Source organism: Ipomoea nil, unplaced genomic scaffold (genome assembly GCF_001879475.1).
Source record: "Ipomoea nil cultivar Tokyo-kokei standard unplaced genomic scaffold, Asagao_1.1 scaffold1474, whole genome shotgun sequence".
NCBI lineage: Eukaryota > Viridiplantae > Streptophyta > Magnoliopsida > Solanales > Convolvulaceae > Ipomoea > Ipomoea nil.
In genome coordinates, this window is record NW_017617902.1 from 10,508 (window position 1) to 33,963 (window position 23,456).

The 23,456-nt window shown below is 38.6% G+C and overlaps 2 protein-coding genes across 2 annotated transcripts; one reads left to right on the forward strand and one right to left on the reverse strand.

Moving 5' to 3' along the window:
• Positions 1–254: 254 nt before the first annotated feature.
• On the reverse strand, positions 255–6,318 carry LOC109188691. Its single transcript, XM_019339322.1, has 6 exons — positions 6,009–6,318; positions 5,777–5,906; positions 2,226–2,340; positions 1,014–1,154; positions 754–912; positions 255–623 (listed from the first exon to the last, which is right to left on the reverse strand). The coding sequence occupies exons 1-6, from the start codon at positions 6,316–6,318 to the stop codon at positions 351–353; spliced, it is 1,128 nt and encodes a 375-aa protein (XP_019194867.1). The 3' UTR covers positions 255–350.
• A 3,487-nt stretch (positions 6,319–9,805) lies between these two features.
• Positions 9,806–10,972, forward strand: LOC109188692 (protein FAR1-RELATED SEQUENCE 5-like). The gene has a single exon (XM_019339323.1). The coding sequence runs from the start codon at positions 9,806–9,808 to the stop codon at positions 10,970–10,972; it is 1,167 nt and encodes a 388-aa protein (XP_019194868.1).
• The last annotated feature ends 12,484 nt before the right edge of the window (positions 10,973–23,456 follow it).

Here is a 23,456-nt window from a genome sequence, read left to right on the forward strand (position 1 = left end):
AGATTGATTTCATCAACACCATATTTTTTTTCTTTTTCTTTTTTCAGCTGTCTGGCTTGTTAGAGTTCTATCTTGGAGGAATGATGCATTATGTCATTATTGAAAATAAAAATTCTTATATTTTTAACTTTTTTATAAAGCACAACAAAATAGGTCCATTCCCTTTGGCATATTTGTAGATAACTAGCTAGCAACCATAAGATTAATTCAAAACCAAAAAAGGGTAGTGTTCTCGAAGATTCAAATAGTAAGGATACTCGAGTTAACCATTAGTACATTACAAAATATTGAACTCAAAGAGTGAATCAAGGAGATGCATATATTAATTCAACAAAAATATAATAAGATGCTTATATGTAAACAATTTTTGCTTTCTTTGATGCACGAGGAAAATGAAAAAACTTTTGCATGATTTCAAACTCCTCATTGGAATCAAACTCCATATGGCGAATAATGACAACCTTTTCAAGTGCGGGAAAGCAAGCAAGTAGCACCTCGATGAATTGCAATTCAAACCTTGACCCATTGAATAATCTAAGCTTAAAAGTGTGAAGCATTTTAAGCACTTTAGCTGCACTTTGAAGTTCCTCCCAAAGTATAGATCTAGAGATTTCTGCATAAAACTTCAAAAAAAAAAAAAAGCCTCAATCAATTCATCTTTTACACCGGTATAACCTTGTATTAAGTAATGCGAAACAATAATAGAACAAGTAGAATTTCATTAAATAATCTATCAATGAAAATGAAGATTACGTATAAATGATATATGTCAAGCTTGCGTAATTTCGGACATATTAGTAATGAATGAATAAATGAAGAGAAGTCATCATCATAAAGAACATTGACATCGTATAACTCCACGCATTCCACATTTAGTTCAGGTCCCCATCTAGTAAGTTCGCTGGCAAAAAGCTTGGAAACAAAAAGATATATAAAACGGATTAGTTCATAAAATATATTTCAAATAAATAATAGTCCGCAAAAAATAAGGAAGAAAGTACTGGCTAATATACCTTGAAAGGCTTGAAATTGAAATCCAAACAAAGAGTATGAATAAATGACAAGTCCAAGCTAACCGGGAGAATAGGAACATAATCGTCGATATCGTCATCATTGCAATAATACTGGAGTGTTAAACTGCCAAGCCTGGGAGCCTTAATGTTGAAATATGATGTATTTACACAATTGTTGAATGAAAGAGTCTCAAGCATAGGAACATCTATAACACAATTCATATTAATAGCACTAAAGATAACGACATCAAAACTAAGTGAAGTGACATTCGGAAATACGAAAGGGGCATTTATTGTTGGTGGAAATATTACTCCGCAGAGATCCAACCTCTTGAGAGTTGAGCAAGATAATATGCAATTTGGGAGCCCGAAGCATCTATTTGGACCAAACTCTGTTCGAAAAGTAAAGTTCATTTCTTCAACACCTTTTTGAGTGATAAAAAGGAACCATTGATCGAAGTCAAATTTTCGAGAACCATGCGTATCACTCATGATTGGTGAGTCACAATCAAAAACCAAGGCAAATTTCCGAATAGGTCCATGGTGCCGCATGAGAACTTTGTTGATTACATACATACAGGTTGATGTGCGATTATAACTGCCAGAATATTTTTCCCCAACATAAGCAAAGAACTTATCATCAAAGTTAAGCTGTGTGAGACTGGACCAACAATCTCTCCAAATGGTAGACAAAACGGCAGTTCTAGCAGCTTCTACGATCGGCAAAAATCCCAAAATATTGTCAAGTATTTCTATAGGAAGTTGACTGATTCGATCTCTTCCCGACATCATTTACATAACTTCAACATATGCAATTTAAAGAAGAAACAAATTAAAGTTAAAACAATATCCTAAAATGAGTGCACTTGGTGATACCGCGATAGCAATTAAATTGCAACACAAAAGGATGAAAAATTGCAGAGTAGAAAACACAAATAAATCATATATCGAAATCAATTTCAATCGCACTACGAACATCTATTGAACATTAATCCCTAAAGATTATAATCACAGTATGAAGTTAGTGTCTGGGATTGAAAGGAAAGGCGGAAGAATGTATACATACACACAGGGGAAGGCAGCAGATTGTTTATTTATTTATTTGTAAAGACATATAATATCAATAATCCTCCCCCACATAATTAAACCAGCAAAAAGAAAGAAGAGGAAATCCCAATAGTGTAAATAATAAAGAATCAATTGAAAACTCACATTGAAGGCAGTAAAAGCAACCTTGTGAGCTGAGAAATTACAGAGATAATGAAATTCCTCAGGGAGCTCAAAGGGTGAATCCGTTGCCCAGTCGCCAACAAATTCGACAATACAACTATACAAGCATTAAACAACTTGTGAATTTGTGATTGCAGATTACCGCTAGAACCCTAAATCCCTAATTTTGCTAATTTGCGTATGCTCAAATTAAATACCTCGATTTTTAGGCTGATGTGCGGCGCGAACAGCTACTCTTGAGAATCCAAACTCCAAACCTTCGCTATGGCTGGGCAGTGTGGGCGAGACAGTCAGAAAACTGCGTCGTTGAGTTTGCACTTCTCGGCTCCGACTTCGACTTTGAAGAAAATATAGCGAACAGTGTGCGGTGGAAAAGCTGCTTTATTAGGAAAATATTGTGTGCTGGCAGTGGATTTATTTTGTCCGCAGAATTTTGATTAAGGTTTGAATTAGGAAAAGGATTAATATTTGATGCACCTATAGACGCTTTACATCGGCGGTGAAGGAGGAGATGACACATCATTAAAAATAAATTCAATATTAATCGGATCTTTTTTTACAAAATATCTACGACTTGTATTTTTTTTTAAGAAACTCTTTTATTTCTAATTAACAAAATATATCTATTTTTCTAAAAACATACTTATTACTTACTAATTATCTAATTATTAATAATTTTGAATTAATATTAATATCCCATCCAACCCAACCCGTTAAAGCAATTTTATTTTATTTTGAAAATCTGTTAAAAGCATTCTAATAAACAAATAAATTCCTATTCTTTTTCTGGACACTAAAATTAAAGAATTCTAAATTAAGAATTGTAATTGATATGTAAATTATTATATTTATAATTATGAATTTTTAAATTTTAATTAACAAAACCCATCGAATTTCCTATATCTATCTTAACTCCTAAATCTATTTAAACCCCTAAACTCTTAAATTTAAATTACAACCTTAGTCACTATTAGAAACAATTGCAACATCTTGTAAGAATATATATTCATCAAAATCCAAATTTTCTCTTTCAAAAGAACCCAACCTGTCAATCTTTTCTCTTTGTCAGAATCTTTATCTGTATTATTAGTAAAGAGTTCTTTTCGGTAAGTTGTTGTTTATATCTATTTTTTTATTGTTGAAATTATCTTTTAAGCTATTGATTTTTATTTTATTTTATTTTTTTAATTTGTAAACTCTAAAAATCTATACTTTAATTTTGATATAAAGTGGAAAGGTTGAGTTTGTAACTTGATTTATGGGTTTTGGGTTTTAAATTTTAAGAGCATAATATGCATAATTTTGTTAGTGGCTAAGAATGATGATCGAACATTGTAATGACTATATTGTTCATCTCTCATATGTTTTCTCTTTTTACTATTTTTCTGCTTGGTGACAATAATCTTTAACCTAGAATATACTACTATTCATGGGTTTACTTGTGTTCTAATCCCTTTATATATTTCTTTATAGATTAATAATGGCTACTTTCCATGATAAAGACCATAATATAGTCGAAATTGAAGATCATGGTTGTGAAATTACTACAGAATTGAGTGAAAGCAATCATGATGAATTGGTGAATAATGGTGAATTTAATATAGGTGAGATCGAACAAAATGCCAATGCGGATGCGAAGAGTGATGTGAATAATGACGCAATAGAGTTATGTATTGGAATGGAGTTTCAATCACTAGATGATGCTTTAATGTGCTATACTAATTATGCAAAATATGAAGGTCTTGGAATTCGCAAAAGCCGCATAGTAAAGTCTAGAAAGAATCAAATGGTTATTGGACAAGAGTTTGTTTGTTCAAAGCAAGGTTACCGTGCAAAAAATATTTAGAGCGAGACAACAGGAAAAAACCTCCATATGATAAAACACGCATGGGATGCAAAGCCATGATTTATGTATCTAGAAAAGACGAAGACAAATGGGTAATATCTAAATTTACTAAAGATCATAGTCATGTGCTTGTTTTTTGAAGTAGAATGGGAAAAAAAAATTCTTGACAATTATGCTTTACGAGGAAATAGTTGGCTTGAGAAGTTGTATTCCATTCGTGAAAAATGGATTCCTGCTTATGTACGTACTAGTTTTTGTGCTGGAATGTCTACTACTCAAAGAAGTGAAAGTATGAATAAGTACATTAAATAAAGATTATATAAATGCTAATACACCAATAAGTAAGTTTGTTGTTCAATATGACAAGGCTCTTGACGCAAGGTACAATAAAGAAAGGGAGAAAACCTTCAAAACATTGAATTCAAAACCTATCTTAAAAACATTGTATCCAATGGAGGAAGAAGCTTCAAAGGTTTATACAAGAAAGATGTTTAGAATGTTTCAAGACGAATTGATTCATTCTCAGCAATTTGTTGCAGAAAAAATTATTACTATTGAGCATGAGTCTGTATATAGGGTGCATGAGTTTGACAAAGAAAAACCAGAGTACATAGTGACATTCATGAGTTCGTCAACAACGATAGAGTGCTCATGTCACATGTTTGAATTTTTGGGCATCCTTTGTAGACACCAGTTGATGGTTCTTATCAAGAAAAATGTATATTCTTTACCTATGCACTACATTTTAAAAAAGTGGACAATAGATGCCAAAAAAGGAGAAATTACAAGCACATCAAATGAAGAAGATATGAGTAGTTACAATATGTGTTCAACATCATTGTTTAATAATATCATGGTTCACTCATTACAACTTTCTGAAAAAGCTTCACGTTCAAAAAAGCATTATGACACCACAATAGAATGCTTGCAATGTTTATTCAAAAAGTTAGATGCATTGAAGATTGATGATGACATGACTAGTACCACTGGTTGTTTGACAAGCATGATAAGTCATCAAGATGATGATGATAATAATGTAGCAATGCGTGATCCTCCTCGTGTGACTACTAAAGGTCGTCCTCGGTCTATCAGAATGAAAGGAGCTTTAGAGCTTAAAAGTAATGGAATTACATGTTCAACTCTAAAAAAGAAAGGGCATACCAAGCGTACTTGTGCATTGAAAAATAAAAATATGGTATGTAGTATGAACTTATTTTATAGTTCCATTTAAATTTCTTTATTTTTAAATATTATTTAATATTCATAATAATAATTTTCTTTAATCTCTTATTGTAGAATTTAATTGCAGATCGACAACAATTGTCAATTGGGACAAATGAAAAGAATTGATTTTGATCGATGAGAACAATGAAGACATAAGAAATGTGGTTCGTTTTATTTTTAACTAGTACTCCACCCGTGCATTGCACGGTATGAAAATAAATAAAGAAATTCATAAATAGTTATATATATATATATATATATATATATATATGCACACACACACATAGACAAGTATATAGTTACACATAATTGTACATATACGATTGCAAAAATATTAAATAAGTACTAATGTCACCAAAATAACATGCAATTTATAACAAAGATTTAATAATATGTAGTTGTTATAAATTATAAATTATTAAACACTTCTTTGTACACAACATTCATCGTTGAAGAAGCACACTTTTCATCTTCGTTGCGAATGAGTAACTTAAGCCCTCTTGGTGAACTGACTCTAGACAATGCAACATATAGCTGGCCATGTACAAAAACAGGTTTTCTCAGAAGTAGGCCAACAGTAGAAAGCGTTTGTCCTTGACTTTTATTTATTGTTATTGCATAGGACAGCATAAGCGGGAACTGCCTCCTTTAAAATTTGAAGGGCAATGTACTGTCAAATGGTGTTAGGGACAGACGCGGGATCAGAACTTTGGAGCCTGCTGCATTGCCAAATAAGAGCTTTGCTTCAACAACGTGGTCTGCTAATCTTGTAATAATTAACCGTGTACCATTACACAACCCAGCTGAAGGGTCAATATTTCGCAACAACATAGCAGGAGACCCAATCTTCAATGTTAAGCAATGATTTGGTAACCCAGAACATTTTAGCCCGTTCAATAACTCCGGAGTGTGTAACCCAGCCACAACATCAGAGGTACTCTCAGTGGGGCAGACCGAATCAGAACTAAAATAGGTCCTACACTCGGCAACATTCAAGTTGGTCATGTACGCATTAACTTCGTCTACAACTTCAAGAGTTGGGGCCAAAATTACTCGACTAATTAAATAATCAGCGTCATGTTGTTCTCGAAACATAGGAAATGTACTTTCCACAATTCCTTGGATTGGATCACCATTTGTATGCAACAAATTCTCATGTGAAAAAAACTAATATTAATGTTTAGTAGTATAAAAAATGTTATAATCAATAATTATATCATACAATAGATACTTTAATTAGGCATTTCGTGAATACAAATTTACCTGGATTTTGTAACTCTCGTCGCTGATTGAACTCTGCATCATCACACAGAAGTGGCCAAACAACATCCCAAAGTTTTTCAGGTTGGCATAAACAATTAGACGTTAACAAAGTCACGAATAAACGGTGAAGAGCTGAGGCAGTGGACCAATGACTTGCTTCAAGTATTGCATCAACATATTCCTTCTCATCACAAATCAAACCACGAGCATAACACGCATCACGGAAACATGAATATTGAATTCCATCAACATTGCGAATCTCTTCAAAAGATATTGGACCACGAACTAAATTCAATAAACACCTAAGATAGAAGATCTCACCAGTACCAGGTGGCACATAAAACATACGGCCTATAGCAAAACCACATCTTCTTGGTTGCCATTGACGTTATTTTCTTTTCCACACGAAACAATGAGGCATTTCTCTATTGGTCAATTCCCTAGCTCGGGGATACCTCTTATTAGCTTCAAACCATGCTAAAAACATACTCTTAATTGTTTGTCTTTCAAGCACATTCTCAATAGATAAGTCATCATAAAAAACAATGCTTTGTTCATTCGGCAGATGGAAGCTTAACCGTTCTACAGAGGGATTACGGAACTGGATGTCATAGCTGAACAAACGCCACACAGCTTCACACGGAGAAATATATCGGCAATCATAATACATATTAATCTCATCAATAACTTCGCTACTATCTTCATAAATAAATATATCTGAACACATTTTTTAAAAATTCCAAGAATTCATAGCCAAGAGGAATTTGGTTTATGGTTTCTTTAATTACTTAACTTTCACTGGTATGACTAATATGGACTTTGTATTATTTGTTTACAGTGATGTAGCCATTTGATTGGTCAATAATCCATAGCACTGGACTTCCAAATTGTGGATACTCACAGAACATTCAAACACAAACGGCCAACACTCTGTTCAAATGGTAATATTTTCCTTAATTGCTTTTAGTATTTAATATATATATATATATATATATATATATAGGGTTGCATTCACATGCAAACACCATTAAAATACAAACCTGTGGACAAATATAAGCCATTAGATTAGATGAGATTAATGGTTTGGATGTAATATGCAATAATTCACGCCAACCTAACATAGCATGTGAAAAGGGCAAATCAGACAAATTGATTAAATCCTAATTAAGGTTAAAACACAATTACACTACTCTGCCTAAATTAAAGGAGTTTAATTACAGTATAATTAGACATCCTCCTCCAAATAGAACACTCCCATCCCGGCACCAAAAACCAGCAAAACCCATACCACCGTGCAAAAGAAGAGACACCGGCCCAATTTGAAGGAGACGGCCATGGAGAACAGCCCGTGCACAGCATTCCCAGGTAAACCCCGAAATACGATTATTTATAGAGCAAAGCACACCGTGCTTACAATTTGAAAAATATGAGCATACGTGTATTCATGAGTAAGAAGCTAATTTGAAATATTTAGGGTTCCATTAACGTGCTTTGTCATTGAACGGTATGATCAAGGGCGAATTCATGAATTAGAAGATATTACTGTTTGAAATATATACGGTTGCATTACAGTGGTTATTTGTTGAAAGTATGAGCATAACTGTATTAGTGAATAGGAAGCTATTACTGTCTGAAATATATGAAAATTTAACGGGGAAACCCAGTGCAAATAGCAGTTACGGGAAACCCAGCATAAGCACACTAGATTAAAACTGAGAGCACATGAGAGTTGCAGAAAATGAAGAACTAAGCACACAGTTAAATAGTGACGTGCACATAAAAAAAAAACATGTGTACTTACAGTGCATATGTTGGGACATGTGAGCACACGAAAATGGAAAGCCGGGCACACAGGCGCACAGTAATAAACCAAGCATGCACATAACATAGACCCCAAATTGCACCACAATTACACAGTGAAGCACATCACTCATTACTCCACGAAAACTGAAATATATAATTGTTATGTTGAGCAGGTGACGCCCACCGTGCACAGCACGAAATGGAATGCGAAATGGAAATACATGACGATGGAACAAAATACTGGACACCACCAACAACAAAAGAAAAAACACCGTTCGAAGGACAGCGATTCAAAACAGTTGAAGACGGAATTCAATTCTACGAGGAGTATGCTAAGGTTGCCGGATTTGATGTTAGGCATGGATCAAAACGCAAGAATCGATTCGGGCAAGTGTCAATAAAATACATGCTGTGCTCACGCGAGGGTTACAAGGCTGAACGGAAGGAACCCAACAATAGCTCAACAGTAAAGCAGAGACGGCGGAGAGTGTCCAACAGGATAGGCTGTAAGGCACGCATGGTAATGACAAAGAGTGACAAAGGCGGATATAAAGTACATGCAATCCAACTAAGACATACCCATTGTTTATGCTCAGATGCGGCTAAACCTTTTTTAAAGATAAATAGGCAACTTGACATCGGCCACAAAACCTTTCTGGCTCACTGTGCAAAGGCAAATATCGGACCCACAAAAGCTTTCAGATTGTTCAAAGAGATGGTGGGGAGTTTTACAGATGTAGGAGCAACATGCATCGACTTTTGCAATTTTAGACGGGACCTATTGGCCTATATAGCTGAGGCCGACGCCCAAATGGTGATTGAAGACATGTTCAAAAGAAAAGAGGATAACCCGGACTTCTATTTCGATTTCGACATAGACGAAGAAGCACAATTAACAAGGTTATTCTGGGCGGACGCCGAATGTCGAAGGAATTATGCATATTGCGGCGATGTCATGTCATTCGACGCCACATACAGTACAAACAGGTGGACATCGTATTAGCTTTTAAATATTTTGACCGCCTACTGAGCATAAGACGTATAAATGGTGTGCGCGGTGAGCAGCAAAGAGGGGGTAAAGGGCGTGCTGAACATTGAAAATCACCGTGCGCACCAGCGTGCAGAATATTAGTAGGCAGTTTACTATAAGTATGGTTAAAACTAATTACAATCATGTTTACACTGCAGGTACAAGTTAGTGTTCGTCCCTTTCACAGGGGTTGATAACCACAAAAGGTGCATAACATTCGGGGCCGGGTTGATTGCGAAAGAAGATGTAGAGTCATATGAGTGGCTAGTCACGAAGTTCAAAACTGCAATGGAATACACACCAAGATGTACTACAACTGACTAAGATCCAGCACTAAAAATAGTAGTACCACACATTATGCCAACAACAAGGCATAGATTCTGTATGTGGCACATCATGTCAAAAGTTGGGGAGAAGGTGGGGGTTGCATTGTTGCACAACGCAGACTTCAAAAAGGAACTAAATAACACCGTATGGGATGACACATTAACGGTTGATGAATTTGAGCGAAGATGGGCAACACTAATGAGGAACTACAATCTTGAAGAACACCGGTGGTTTGCCCAACTGTACGATGCACGTGCATCATGGATACCTGCATACTTCAATGACTTACCGATGGGAGGTCTACTAAGGACCACATCACGGTCAGAATCAGAAAACAACTACTTCGGTAAATTTACAAACCACCATAGCAGTTTGGTAGAATTTATGGCACAATACAACAGTGCCATTGGAGAACAAAGGCATAGACAATCAAAACTCAACGCAGAAAATGAAGGTTCGTACCCTGAAACTAAAACCCCTCTGAGTATTGAAAAGCACGCTGCTATAGTTTACACCGTTAATATATTCTATGAATTCCAACAAGAGGTATGGGATGCCAGCTTCAACTGCCACATTACCGACAAGAATAACGTAGGTGACATATGGACTTACAAAGTTGAAGAAACTGGTGGAAGACTGTTTGAAGTAACAGAAATCCCAAGCACGAAGCTAATAGAGTGTGCATGCAAGAAATTCAATCGTGTCGGTCTACTCTGCAAGCATGTGCTACAAGTGATGAAGACAAAAGGGTATGAAAAAATCCCACAACAGTATATCATCCCACGATGGACACGAGACGCATGTGCACACCCAATATATGATGTCCCATGGGCAAAAAGAACACCCAAATCCAAGGCAAATGAAACAACACAAGTTGCAAATCAACTATGGAATGAATTCTACAACTGCATGGGATTAGTGAATGGTTGGCCAGAAAAGATGGACCAAATGTTGGCAACATTGCAACAACTCAAGAAGGGCCTAGAAAACGAAAGGCAACAAACACAAGGGGGTCTGAACAATGAATCCGTGTTTGAAAGACTAGTCGGATCAAGCAAACCGAGCGACATACAAATAAAACCCCCCCAAGTTGCAAAGAACAAAGGGAGTGGGAAGAGACTCAAAAGCAACCGAGAAAAAGCCGCCACGAACAACCAAAAGAGAAAGGAAAGAACATGCAACATATGCGATCTCCCAGGGCACAACAGCCGCACCTGTCCAGCTAAACTTGCATAAGACAAAGATTGTAGTAGTTGAATACAACAACAGATGAAATAATATAATTATGTTTACATTTACGAACCATGTTTACATACTTCTATGAAACAAACATTTTTATGGCCTGCATACGCACATAAAAATACCCAACAGCCAACGAACAACGCATGGGGGGCAAATAACTATTTTCTGGGTAAAAAAATAAAAAGTAAAAAAAAAAACGAACACAAAAGCAGCATGACGCGCACAGTAACGAACACTCAACGAACGAATGCGCGCACAGCGGGAACCTTATATGCGCACAACCATCCATTAGTCATAAAACCCCGCCCCCGGGGAGCACACTTCAAAACTATGACGCGCACAGTAACAAAGATGAATTGAGTAACGCGAGTCGGCAACACACACATAGGATACTATGAAGACGCACAAAGATCCAACAGCGACCACATACGAAGGTAACCGACACACTAACAAAGCACACTGTGCCCACTAACAGAAATGAATTAATTAATGCGACATAAGGATGAACACACGGAGCAAAATATAAGTACACAGAACAGTGACCAAGCACACACGACTGTGAAAATGCGCGTAAAATTAATATAATAAATATACGCACCACGTCAGAAATTAAAAAACAACGAAACTAAACCACGAGTTAAGCGCAATATACAAAAAATGTGCGGCCAGCACAAGTAGCAAAAATAAACCACCGTAAGCGCAGAACACAAAAACAGTGTGCGCATTACATGCACCACCAAAAAACACACCATAAGAGAAGTAAAAAAACGGCACTAAGTGGAAGGGGGATGAACTGAGATCGACTGGTAAGCGCGAGCGAGGTTGTCTTCCCTCATCACATTAAACCGCGAAGTGACCAACTCATTCATGTACCGCAACCGTAACTTATGCAACACCGTACTGTCTCCCTTAACTAAGCCACAATCCCACTCCCGAACCCGCTGACCAACAAATGTCCCCATGTGCCGCATTAAGAAAATACAGCGGGAACCTTATATGCGCACAACCATCCATTAGTCATAAAACCCCGCCCCCGGGGAGCACACTTCAAAACTATGACGCGCACAGTAACAAAGATGAATTGAGTAACGCGAGTCGGCAACACACACATAGGATACTATGAAGACGCACAAAGATCCAACAGCGACCACATACGAAGGTAACCGACACACTAACAAAGCACACTGTGCCCACTAACAGAAATGAATTAATTAATGCGACATAAGGATGAACACACGGAGCAAAATATAAGTACACAGAACAGTGACCAAGCACACACGACTGTGAAAATGCGCGTAAAATTAATATAATAAATATACGCACCACGTCAGAAATTAAAAAACAACGAAACTAAACCACGAGTTAAGCGCAATATACAAAAAATGTGCGGCCAGCACAAGTAGCAAAAATAAACCACCGTAAGCGCAGAACACAAAAACAGTGTGCGCATTACATGCACCACCAAAAAACACACCATAAGAGAAGTAAAAAAACGGCACTAAGTGGAAGGGGGATGAACTGAGATCGACTGGTAAGCGCGAGCGAGGTTGTCTTCCCTCATCACATTAAACCGCGAAGTGACCAACTCATTCATGTACCGCAACCGTAACTTATGCAACACCGTACTGTCTCCCTTAACTAAGCCACAATCCCACTCCCGAACCCGCTGACCAACAAATGTCCCCATGTGCCGCATTAAGAAAATACAGCGGGAACCTTATATGCGCACAACCATCCATTAGTCATAAAACCCCGCCCCCGGGGAGCACACTTCAAAACTATGACGCGCACAGTAACAAAGATGAATTGAGTAACGCGAGTCGGCAACACACACATAGGATACTATGAAGACGCACAAAGATCCAACAGCGACCACATACGAAGGTAACCGACACACTAACAAAGCACACTGTGCCCACTAACAGAAATGAATTAATTAATGCGACATAAGGATGAACACACGGAGCAAAATATAAGTACACAGAACAGTGACCAAGCACACACGACTGTGAAAATGCGCGTAAAATTAATATAATAAATATACGCACCACGTCAGAAATTAAAAAACAACGAAACTAAACCACGAGTTAAGCGCAATATACAAAAAATGTGCGGCCAGCACAAGTAGCAAAAATAAACCACCGTAAGCGCAGAACACAAAAACAGTGTGCGCATTACATGCACCACCAAAAAACACACCATAAGAGAAGTAAAAAAACGGCACTAAGTGGAAGGGGGATGAACTGAGATCGACTGGTAAGCGCGAGCGAGGTTGTCTTCCCTCATCACATTAAACCGCGAAGTGACCAACTCATTCATGTACCGCAACCGTAACTTATGCAACACCGTACTGTCTCCCTTAACTAAGCCACAATCCCACTCCCGAACCCGCTGACCAACAAATGTCCCCATGTGCCGCATTAAGAAAATACCAGAATCAATCTTATTCTGCGAATCACGCCATCCCATCTGCAACCGCTTGGATTCAACACCAGCACAAACAGTAGCCCTTGAAGGAGAAATGTCTTCAAAAAACTCAAATAGGATTGCCTTCTGGAATTGGGAGAAACAAAACATAAATCAGAAAAAAATGCAAACTATAGCAACTGATACAAGCCCAAAAGGATACAAAAAATATTAACAAGATAAACAAAATCATTTGGAAGTAATACAAAGAGCACTAACCAACACATCAACACAAGGACCATACTTGTCTGCCTTCGCACCGGGATGAGAGTCATTATCAATAATCTCATACCGCCCACGGACAAAATCAAAGCACAATAGGAAATAATGACCACGGCGTAGAATCGGGAAAAAAATCTGCACACAACAATGGCATTAAATATCAAGTGAAATTACTGTGCAGGAACATAGAATCCCCGCAAAATATGAGAAGATGAAAGCATCAAAAAACCACCAAACTCAACAACACCAATCATACCATATCGATCTCCGTAATATTATCATACGGTGATAAACGAAGATCCATCAGCAACCTCTCACGAAACCACACAACCCTCCGATCCCATAGACGGGACGTATCAACAACAGTAATGAGCTAACAAAAACGACCAACCAAGCACAACAGAAAACCTGTCAATAGTAAACCAAAAAACCCACAAAATATAAATTGAAATGCAATATATGGAACTACAACTAACCGTGGTCGCCGTAGACACAAAAAGGCGTGACGGGGCCGACCGAGGCTTAGTAGCCTCCAAACAATTAAGCACCGCAGCCCAAGCATCTATAACTGCACAATCAACCTGTGACCCTGGAGTAAGCGATAACAAATTCTCCCAAGTCGCAGACCTAACACCGACTGAAAATATAGTACGCCCCCTACAGCAACAAATACACCAAACAATCACGAAAAAATACAAACTACGCGACTCACCGAACACAAAGAAACGAACACACAAAACTAACATGTCAGCAGTCGAACCCCCAAGCAACCAATTCACAATTAACGCCTCTTCTGGAACATCAGGAACAGGAAACGTAACAGACTCACTAACGCTGAACGACTGGTACTGCAGGCGAGAGGCAACGACCGGAATATGAGAAGCAGGAGACTTACTAGGACGAACAGGTTTAACCGGAGCCGCACACCCCGGCCCCCCAGAAACCGTCGGGCCAGTCAAACCACTACCACCAACACACACCTGCGCAACAAACAACCGTAACATGTACTACCCTGACCAAACACATAAAATGCAAGAACAAAATAACGAAACAAACCTCCGTGGGCGTTATAAACTCCGGACCGTCAGAGGTAGGGTCAGTAGCCAATTCAGTGCCCCCACCATGAACATCAGCCCCCCCACCATTATCAACACACACAGGCCCAGCACACACAGTACCTTGACCCCCACCATGAGAAGCGGGACCCATCACATCTCCAATACCCTACCCCAACAGACACAACCAAAGATATTACAACCAATAGCATAGAAAAAATGTAAACAAAAAAAAAAACCACCACACATAAACCAACATATAGACCACACTGACAAGCACACCAACATGCATACACCAGCACACCAGCATGCATACTCCAACACACAACGATGAAAAGCCAAAAACACAAAAGAGCAACTCATCCAACTGCAGTTGACAAAAAAAAAAGAAAAAAAAAAAAAAAAAAAAAAAAAAAAAAAAAAAACCAACAAACCTGCCCCGAGGCCCCCAAACCAGCTGGTTCCTCGCACACATTCGCACCCTCCTACAAGGAAACACACACCCAACTTATATAAACCCCACACCAGATTACAAACCAAACATCAAAGCCAAAAATCAAACACATACAACACAAAGCACAAAAAACCTTACCGAAGGAATAATATTAATCGGCCCAGAATCATCACCGCCAAACTCCGCCGCATTTTCGTTAACCGCCCCAACAACCGCATCAACACCTCCACCCTCGAGACCCGCCGCAGCAAAATCTTGAGTTAAGCCAAGACTAAACGAAGGCATATCATTGAGACCACCACCCTCAGAAATGTCACGAAAATCCACATCCAACGCACGCAACCGGGCCTGAATAGGAGCAAAAAACCGGCGACAAACCTCCCCCTCCACCACCCTACCACGTGCCATCTTGAACAACTGATCCAAGCTAGCAACGGAACTTGCAACAACAGCAGCAGCCTCCCCAACAACACATTCAAACGTCTAGAGTGAACACAAAAAGAACACATACATTAGCATACAAACCTTCATCAGACTAATCCAATTCTGTAAGCACAACCAAGACCAACAGTGCGCACATAAAGTAATGAACTAAAATAAATTTAAAACAAAAAAGAGTGCAAGACAAACAACTGCGCAATCCAACCTTAGGGCCATACTCGGGGCCATCCCCGTCCACATTCAACCCCACAACAGCAGGCTCGATCTCACCACGACCAAACCCACCAGCAGCCATCTCCGCAGACTCCCTCGCAAAAAGCAACTCCGATGTCCATCCGCGAAATGAAGGCACGAGCCGTGGGACAGAACGCTCAAACGGCAACACACGGTCCACATAAAACACCTGAACGCATGTGCACAACAAAATAAGGAAAATAACACAAAAAAACAGTAAAAACAAAATTAAAAAAAAAAAACAAAAATAACAAACAGAATAATACCGCAACAAACTCCGCAGGACCCACAAAGCATTTATGACGGCCATTAACCCAAGCATCCTGAGTCTCCACCAACAAATCTAGCAGAAGCTTGCACCAATTTAACTCATGGATCCGAGAGACATCATCAAACCAATCAAAATACATTTGATTCGCATATCCATTGCTCATACAACACACCAACGTGGACAGCACCAACATACAAAAATTCCTTTTAAACCAATCGCCACCATCAACCTCACCAATAACCTTGTCTGCAACCATGGACAACGGCACCGCATAACCCCCCTTCCCAAATAATCCCCTCCAATGTTTCAGCATATTACTAATATGCACCCGCTCACGCTTAACCATCTCAATTTCACCCCGCGGAAACCCCAACACCAACTCCACATCCCGCTCATACACAGGAAGGGCCCTACCACCCCCCAAGTCAAACGTCCGCGTCTGCCCATCAAAATTAGTCAAGAGCCAATGCACCAGACTCGGCGGACACTCCGACACCTTGAAATCCAGCAAATGCCCAAATCCTAAACCCCTAATATCATTTTTTTGCCGTACGGACAAATCGTGAAGAGCATCAACAAGAACGCCAGTTTGCCCCCGAAACTTAACAGTGGAAAATTCAGAAACCTCTTCTACAAGCTCCTCGCCACCACCAGCGGAATCTTCAGGAGCATTCCACAGCGGGTCTTGCTCCAACCTAGCCAAGAACGCCAACGGTGGTGAAACGAAGTCATCATCACTCGCACACCCCACGCCAACCCCAGGAACACCCTGCAACCCCTTAAGCTTCTTACCTGCAGAAAAAAGAACAACACTACTCACTACACAACCCTGCACACCAACCCACACACCTTCAGCACCACACCCAGCCACATCAATCACAATACAAAACCACACACCCACAATCCCCGCAGAAACATCACCCACACCCCCGCCCCACCAAAATTTCCTGATTTGGAATACAAATAATCATCCGACCATCGAACAACTAACAACAATTAAAGCCTGCACAATTATAACAACCGACAACAAAACAAGTAACAACAAAGTAAAAAACTGAAATGCAGTAAAATACAAAAAGAAACTACTATACACCATCAAATAGAATACATGTATCATGCCACACTAGTTTAAATGCAAGACACTATATAGCATACTAAAGATATAAGGATATGTACCAAATAATCTCAACTACTAATAAACAGCATGCCACACTAGTTTAATCTATACTCAACATAAAACATAGTAATCCACACCTCATTCCACAAACATTTAAGCAAAACCCCTAACAAAAAAAAAAAAAAAAAAAAAAAAAAAAAAAAAAAAAAAAAACCAGAGACAAAAACTGCCCGGCCGGATGAATAATAAACACCCCTACCGAATCCAAAAAAAAATTACTACATTTATTTCTCTTACTATTTTAACCTTGTTATTTATGCGAACTTAATTGATTCGGACCACCTTAAGTCAATTACAAGTAGTCCCCTCAATTACAATTATTAATGTGCATTATACTGCTCTTTCATTGTTAATTGACACGGGAAGCAGAAAGATGTTTTAGTATACTGCCCTTTCTTTGTTAATTCACACAGTTAGCAAAAAGATGTTTTAGTATACTGCTCTTTCTTTGTTAATTCACACAGTTAGCAAAAAGCTGAAATGGAATCTAATATCGCGGTGAGAAGCTATTGCAAACGAGAGAGACTCATAAGGGTGTGGTTATAACATACGACCAAACATACATTTAAAAAAAAAAAAAAACAACAATAACAACAACGAGACTACCGGCCGGAAAAACAAACGAACACCCCTTCCGGCCACAAAAACGCCCACAGCCACCCCACCCAGCCACCAAAATCCCCACCGCCCCGGAAACAAACCAACAAACCCCAAAACCCATCCCGCCATACCCTACAAACCAGTACAAAACCAAACCCTAGATGCAAAAATCGAACACAAAATCGGGCAAAAAGACATTGCCCCCCACCCCAATCCACACCTACCAACCACAAAACAACAAACCCCCCAAACTTGAATAGAAACCAAGGCCGAAAAGAGTATAGAAAAAAAAAAAAAAAAAACAGAGGACTAACCTCGGCCGACATCCGGTGGTCCCCCCCTCTTCAACGTGTCGCGGTCCCCACCACCAACCATGGCAACGTGCGAATGAAGATCGAAAACGAGAAGGAGAGAAGGCAACGCGATTTTCGCACCTCTTCGACGCACTCCCCACGCACGACAAGAGAAGACCGGAAGAGTAGGAGAAGTCTCCACCTTGCGCGTGTGTTTGAAAGCCAATCTGACAATGACTCTCCAACCAAAAATACATTAATACCCTCCTTAAAATAAAAACACCCAAAAAAGTAGATGGATGCACGCCCAAATCTGAGCCATTCAACCGCATCATCCAACGCTCTAAAATAGTCCACACGTTTTTATTTTAAGAGGTGTTTTCACATGAATCAAATTCTATATATATATATATATATATATATATATATATATATATATATATATATATATATATATATATATATATATATATATAGGGATGCACTCAGGTGCGAATAAGTGCCCAGGAAGGAAATGCGAACAAATCAACACGCGACACGTGTCCAGATCTAATAACTTAAAAAAAATGCGGTGGCATTTTCGTAAATAATTAAACATCGAAGTGCAAGTAAAATCACTTACAAGTGCACTTACTTTCACCTATAAGTGCATGTAATTTTGCCTAGTTAGTATTCACTTTCCGCAAACATTCATGCACCTGGGTGTGCTTATAACTATATGTGCAACTATTTATAACTATAGGTGCAACTACTTATAACTATAGATGCACCTACTTTCACCTATAGTGCATGTAATTTTGCCTTGTTAACATTCATTGATCTGAGTTCACGGGTAGTAATACCCCTGAAAACCACTCGCAAACATTCATACACCTATGTGCAACTAGGGATGTCAATTTAGCCCTGAACCAATGGGCTGGCCCAATAAGCCCAAAAAATTGCAGGGCTAAAATCCAAAAAGATCAATCCAATAAAAAAGTAAGCAGATTGGGTTGGCCCTATCGGGTTATTGGATTGAGTTGGGCCAACTTATGGATTGTTGAGCTGGCCCATGTAATATCCAATCATTATTGGATGGACCATAGTCCATACAACTTGCGTAGACCATGAATATAAGGTACATTTTTAATATACTAAATGTACATTATTTATGTATTGAAGGTACATTATTTGATAGTATATATAAAATAATCTACTTATATACACTACACACACTGTACACACACACACACTATATATATATATATATATATATATATATATATATATATTATATACACTACACACACACTGTATATATATATACACTACACACACACTGTGTATATATATATACACTACACACACACTGTGTATATATATATATACTACACACACACACACTATATATATATATTATATACACACACACTGTACACACAATATATATATATATATATATATATATATATAGTGTGTGTGTGTAGTATATATATATATACACAGTGTGTGTGTAGTGTATATATATATACAGTGTGTGTGTAGTGTATACAATATATATATATATATATATATATATATATATATATATATATATATATATTGTATACACTACACACACACACTGTATATATACTACACACACACTGTATATATATATATACTATATATATATATATATATATATATATATATATATGTGTGTGTGTGTGTGTGTGTGTGTGTGTGTGTGTGTATACATATATACACAGTGTGTGTGTGTAGTATATATATACAGTGTGTGTGTAGTGTGTGTGTGTGTGTATATATATATATATATATATATATATATATATATATATATATATATATATATATACACACACACACACACACTCTCCACACGCACACACACTATATATATCACAAGATGGGAAGTCACTACTCTATTTGTAATAAAAATATTGTTTAGTTATTTAGCCCGTTGGATTAGCCCAACAACCCGTTATTTAGGGTTAGGGCCAATCCAACCTAAAAAGAAAAAATAAAAAACCATTTAGCCCAACCCAATAAATCCACCAACCCTGTAGGGCTAATCCAAAACCCAGCGGGCTGGCCCATTTGACATCCCTACACACAACTAGGAGAGACAGACCAGCTTGTAAAGGTAATGCAACAGGAGTTTGAAATGAGCATGATAGATGAACTAACCTATTTTCTTGGATTACAAGTAAGTCAAACTAAAGAAGGGATTTTTATTTCACAAGAAAAATATGCGAAAAATCTTCTATCAAAATTTGGGCTTGAATCTGCAAAAGATGCTCGTACTCTTTTCTTCACGACTACAAAATTGTTCAAAGATGAAAAAGGAACGTCTGTAGACTCTACTATGTACAGAAGTTTGATAGGCAGTCTACTATACTTAACAGCCAGTCGACCAGATATTATGGTAAGTGTTGGGATGTGTGCACGCTATCAAGCCGATCCAAAAGAGTCACACTTAAAGGCGGTAAAGCGTATTATAAAATACGTTAAAGGTACGATAAATTATGGTATTTGGTACTCGAATGATACTAATCTGAATCTTGCAGGATACAGTGATGCTGACTGGGCAGGAAACGCTGACGATAGAAAAAGTACATCAGGCGGATGTTTCTTTATCGGAAAAAATCTAGTCGCCTGGCTAAGTAAAAAGCAGAACTCGATTTCACTCAGCATAGCTGAAGCTGAGTATATAGCGGCGGGTAGTTGTTGTACACAATTACTCTGGATGGGTCAGATGTTAATCGACTATGGTATAGAACAACAGAGTATGACATTGTTCTGTGACAACACCAGCGCAATCAACATCTCTAAAAATCCAGTCCAACACTCCAGGACGAAACACATAGACATTCGACACCACTTTATTCGTGAACTAGTCGAAGAGAAAGAAATTATCTTGGAATATACTCCAACAGATAAAAATCTTGCAGATCTATTCACCAAGCCTTTAGACAAATCGAGATTTGAACTGCTTAGAGCTGCCCTTGGGGTTTGCAATCCCACAGCTTAATCTACCACACCAGGTACAACAAATAATCTCTAGTTATTTTTTTTCAAACGTGGTTGTTGTTTATTTGTTGCAGGAAAAATAAAATTCTAAACCTCTCCTACTTACTTTTAATTTTCTCGTCATTAAGAACCCTATACCTGCATGTTTCCTTACCCGACTCGGCTACCTTATATATCTATATATTAATTCCACCACTACAAAATTAAAATGTGTATTGAAATATAAATTTCAAACAACTTCCACTACTCTCTCCTAGTATGACTCTACTCCTACCCCTACAAACTTGTCACATCACTCATCCCATCCATCACAACTTTTGAGAAACTCATTAATTAAAAAGACTCCTTGTCTTTCTTGATCTTACTGTAACACCCCGTGTTACGGCCTTCAATCCCGGATTAATTATTAAATTAATCCCGTTAATAATAATTAAATATGATTTAATTCGGTTAGGTTTCCTTTGATTAATTAATAAAGGTCCACCATGAACCGTGGACCCTTGCCTAAATTAGAGTCCTAAGCCTATTAGGAATAAAGAAAGTAAACCCTTTACTATTCAGATTCTAATTAGGAATCCTAGAACTAGTTATCTATTAGGAATAAAGGAAGTAGGCCTTTTACTATTCAGACTACGATTAGGATTCCCTTTAATTAATTAATATGGTCCACTATGGGCCATGGACCCTTATCCCTAAACCCAATCCTTAGTTCCAAAAGGAATAGAATTAGCAAGCCTATAATATTAGTTCCTAACCAGGACTCCTAAATATATAAATAGGGGACTTAAGAGGCACCTAGAACCCCCCACAAGAATAACGCCCCACCACCCCCAAAAGAGCTCCAAGAATCCCCTTAGGAGAAATCAAGAAAGCAAGGAAGCTTAAAGAAATATCCTTCATAGCCAAGGAATTAATTAAGGCTAAGAGGTAACCCATGTCTCAACAAAACCTATTTTCATAGCTATGATTTCCCCTTAGGGTTTCCCCCGTATGATTGTGAATGGCGAATTACTATGATTATTATTGATGTTGATTTAATGATTCCATGGGGAATCTTGATAATCTTGATATTGGGAGTTTCTTGATAATTGTGATGTTCTTGATGATTAATTGGGATTCTTGATGATTATGTGTTGTTCTTGATGATTATGATGTTCTTGATGATTAATTGGTATCCTTGATGATTACGTGTTGTTCCTACCGAATCTTGCAATTAGAAGACGAATCGTATTCTTGTTGATATAAAAGTGATTAGAACCCTAGGTAGTACCGTATGCTTTGATTCTTGGATTATCGGGTGGGAAATCGCATGTTTGGGTGTTGATTATGTTTAGAAAAGCATGATAGGCCATGTGCCGTTCGTTTCCCGTATTTGATCCGTTAATTGTCTACTTGTTGTTGTTAATTGCGTTGTAAAGTGTCTAAGCATGGTTTCGGGTTCCACAACGGTTCCCGGGGCGAAAAGTGATGAAAAGAGTCAGTGGGGGGTAGGTGGGGGTAGGGGACCCGCCACCTACCCGCGGCATTCTCGGGCAGCTCCGGCAGCGGGTAGCCGGCGGGCGGGCAGCTGCCCGCCGGGCACCCGCTGCCCGGAACAGTGGCAGCCGGCGGTGGACCCCCACCCACCGGCTACCCGCTGGAAAGTACCCTACCTCGGGCTCCCGGTTTCCCCGTTTGATGTTTCCCCGATTCCCGTGGTGTCCCAACAGACCCCGTTGTCGTGCCTATGTCTAGTTTGATGTTTCGGGTACCGTTCGTAGGTTTATGAGTCTGTTATATCGCATGCTAGATGAATTGGTATCCCGTTGACCTAGGTGAAGGAAGTATGAACCCCTTAGGACTATTCTTAGTATGTGATGGATCACGCATAGGTTTGTTATACGCTTTATCCCCCTTCCCGATGTGTAACGTGGGTTGCATGTGCTTGCTATGTGTTATGTGTGTGTGCTACCCCAATTCGGTTGCGATCGGATTGGTTATCCTGAGCTGCGGTTCAGAAGCTGGCTGCGGTCAGATTGGTATTCCTGGCTGCGGTCAGATGACATTCTCTTGGGCTGCGGTCCACCGTTTGGTTGCGATCAAACGTTTCTATACGAGCTGCGGTTCGTCCTTTATCCTGACTGCGGTCAGATGACACTCTCTTGGGCTGCGGTCCACTGTTTGGTTGCGATCAAACATTATGATGAGCTGCGGTTCATCGGTCGGTTGCGATCGACCTCCCCGTGTTGCGATACGGGGCATGGTGCTGCGGGG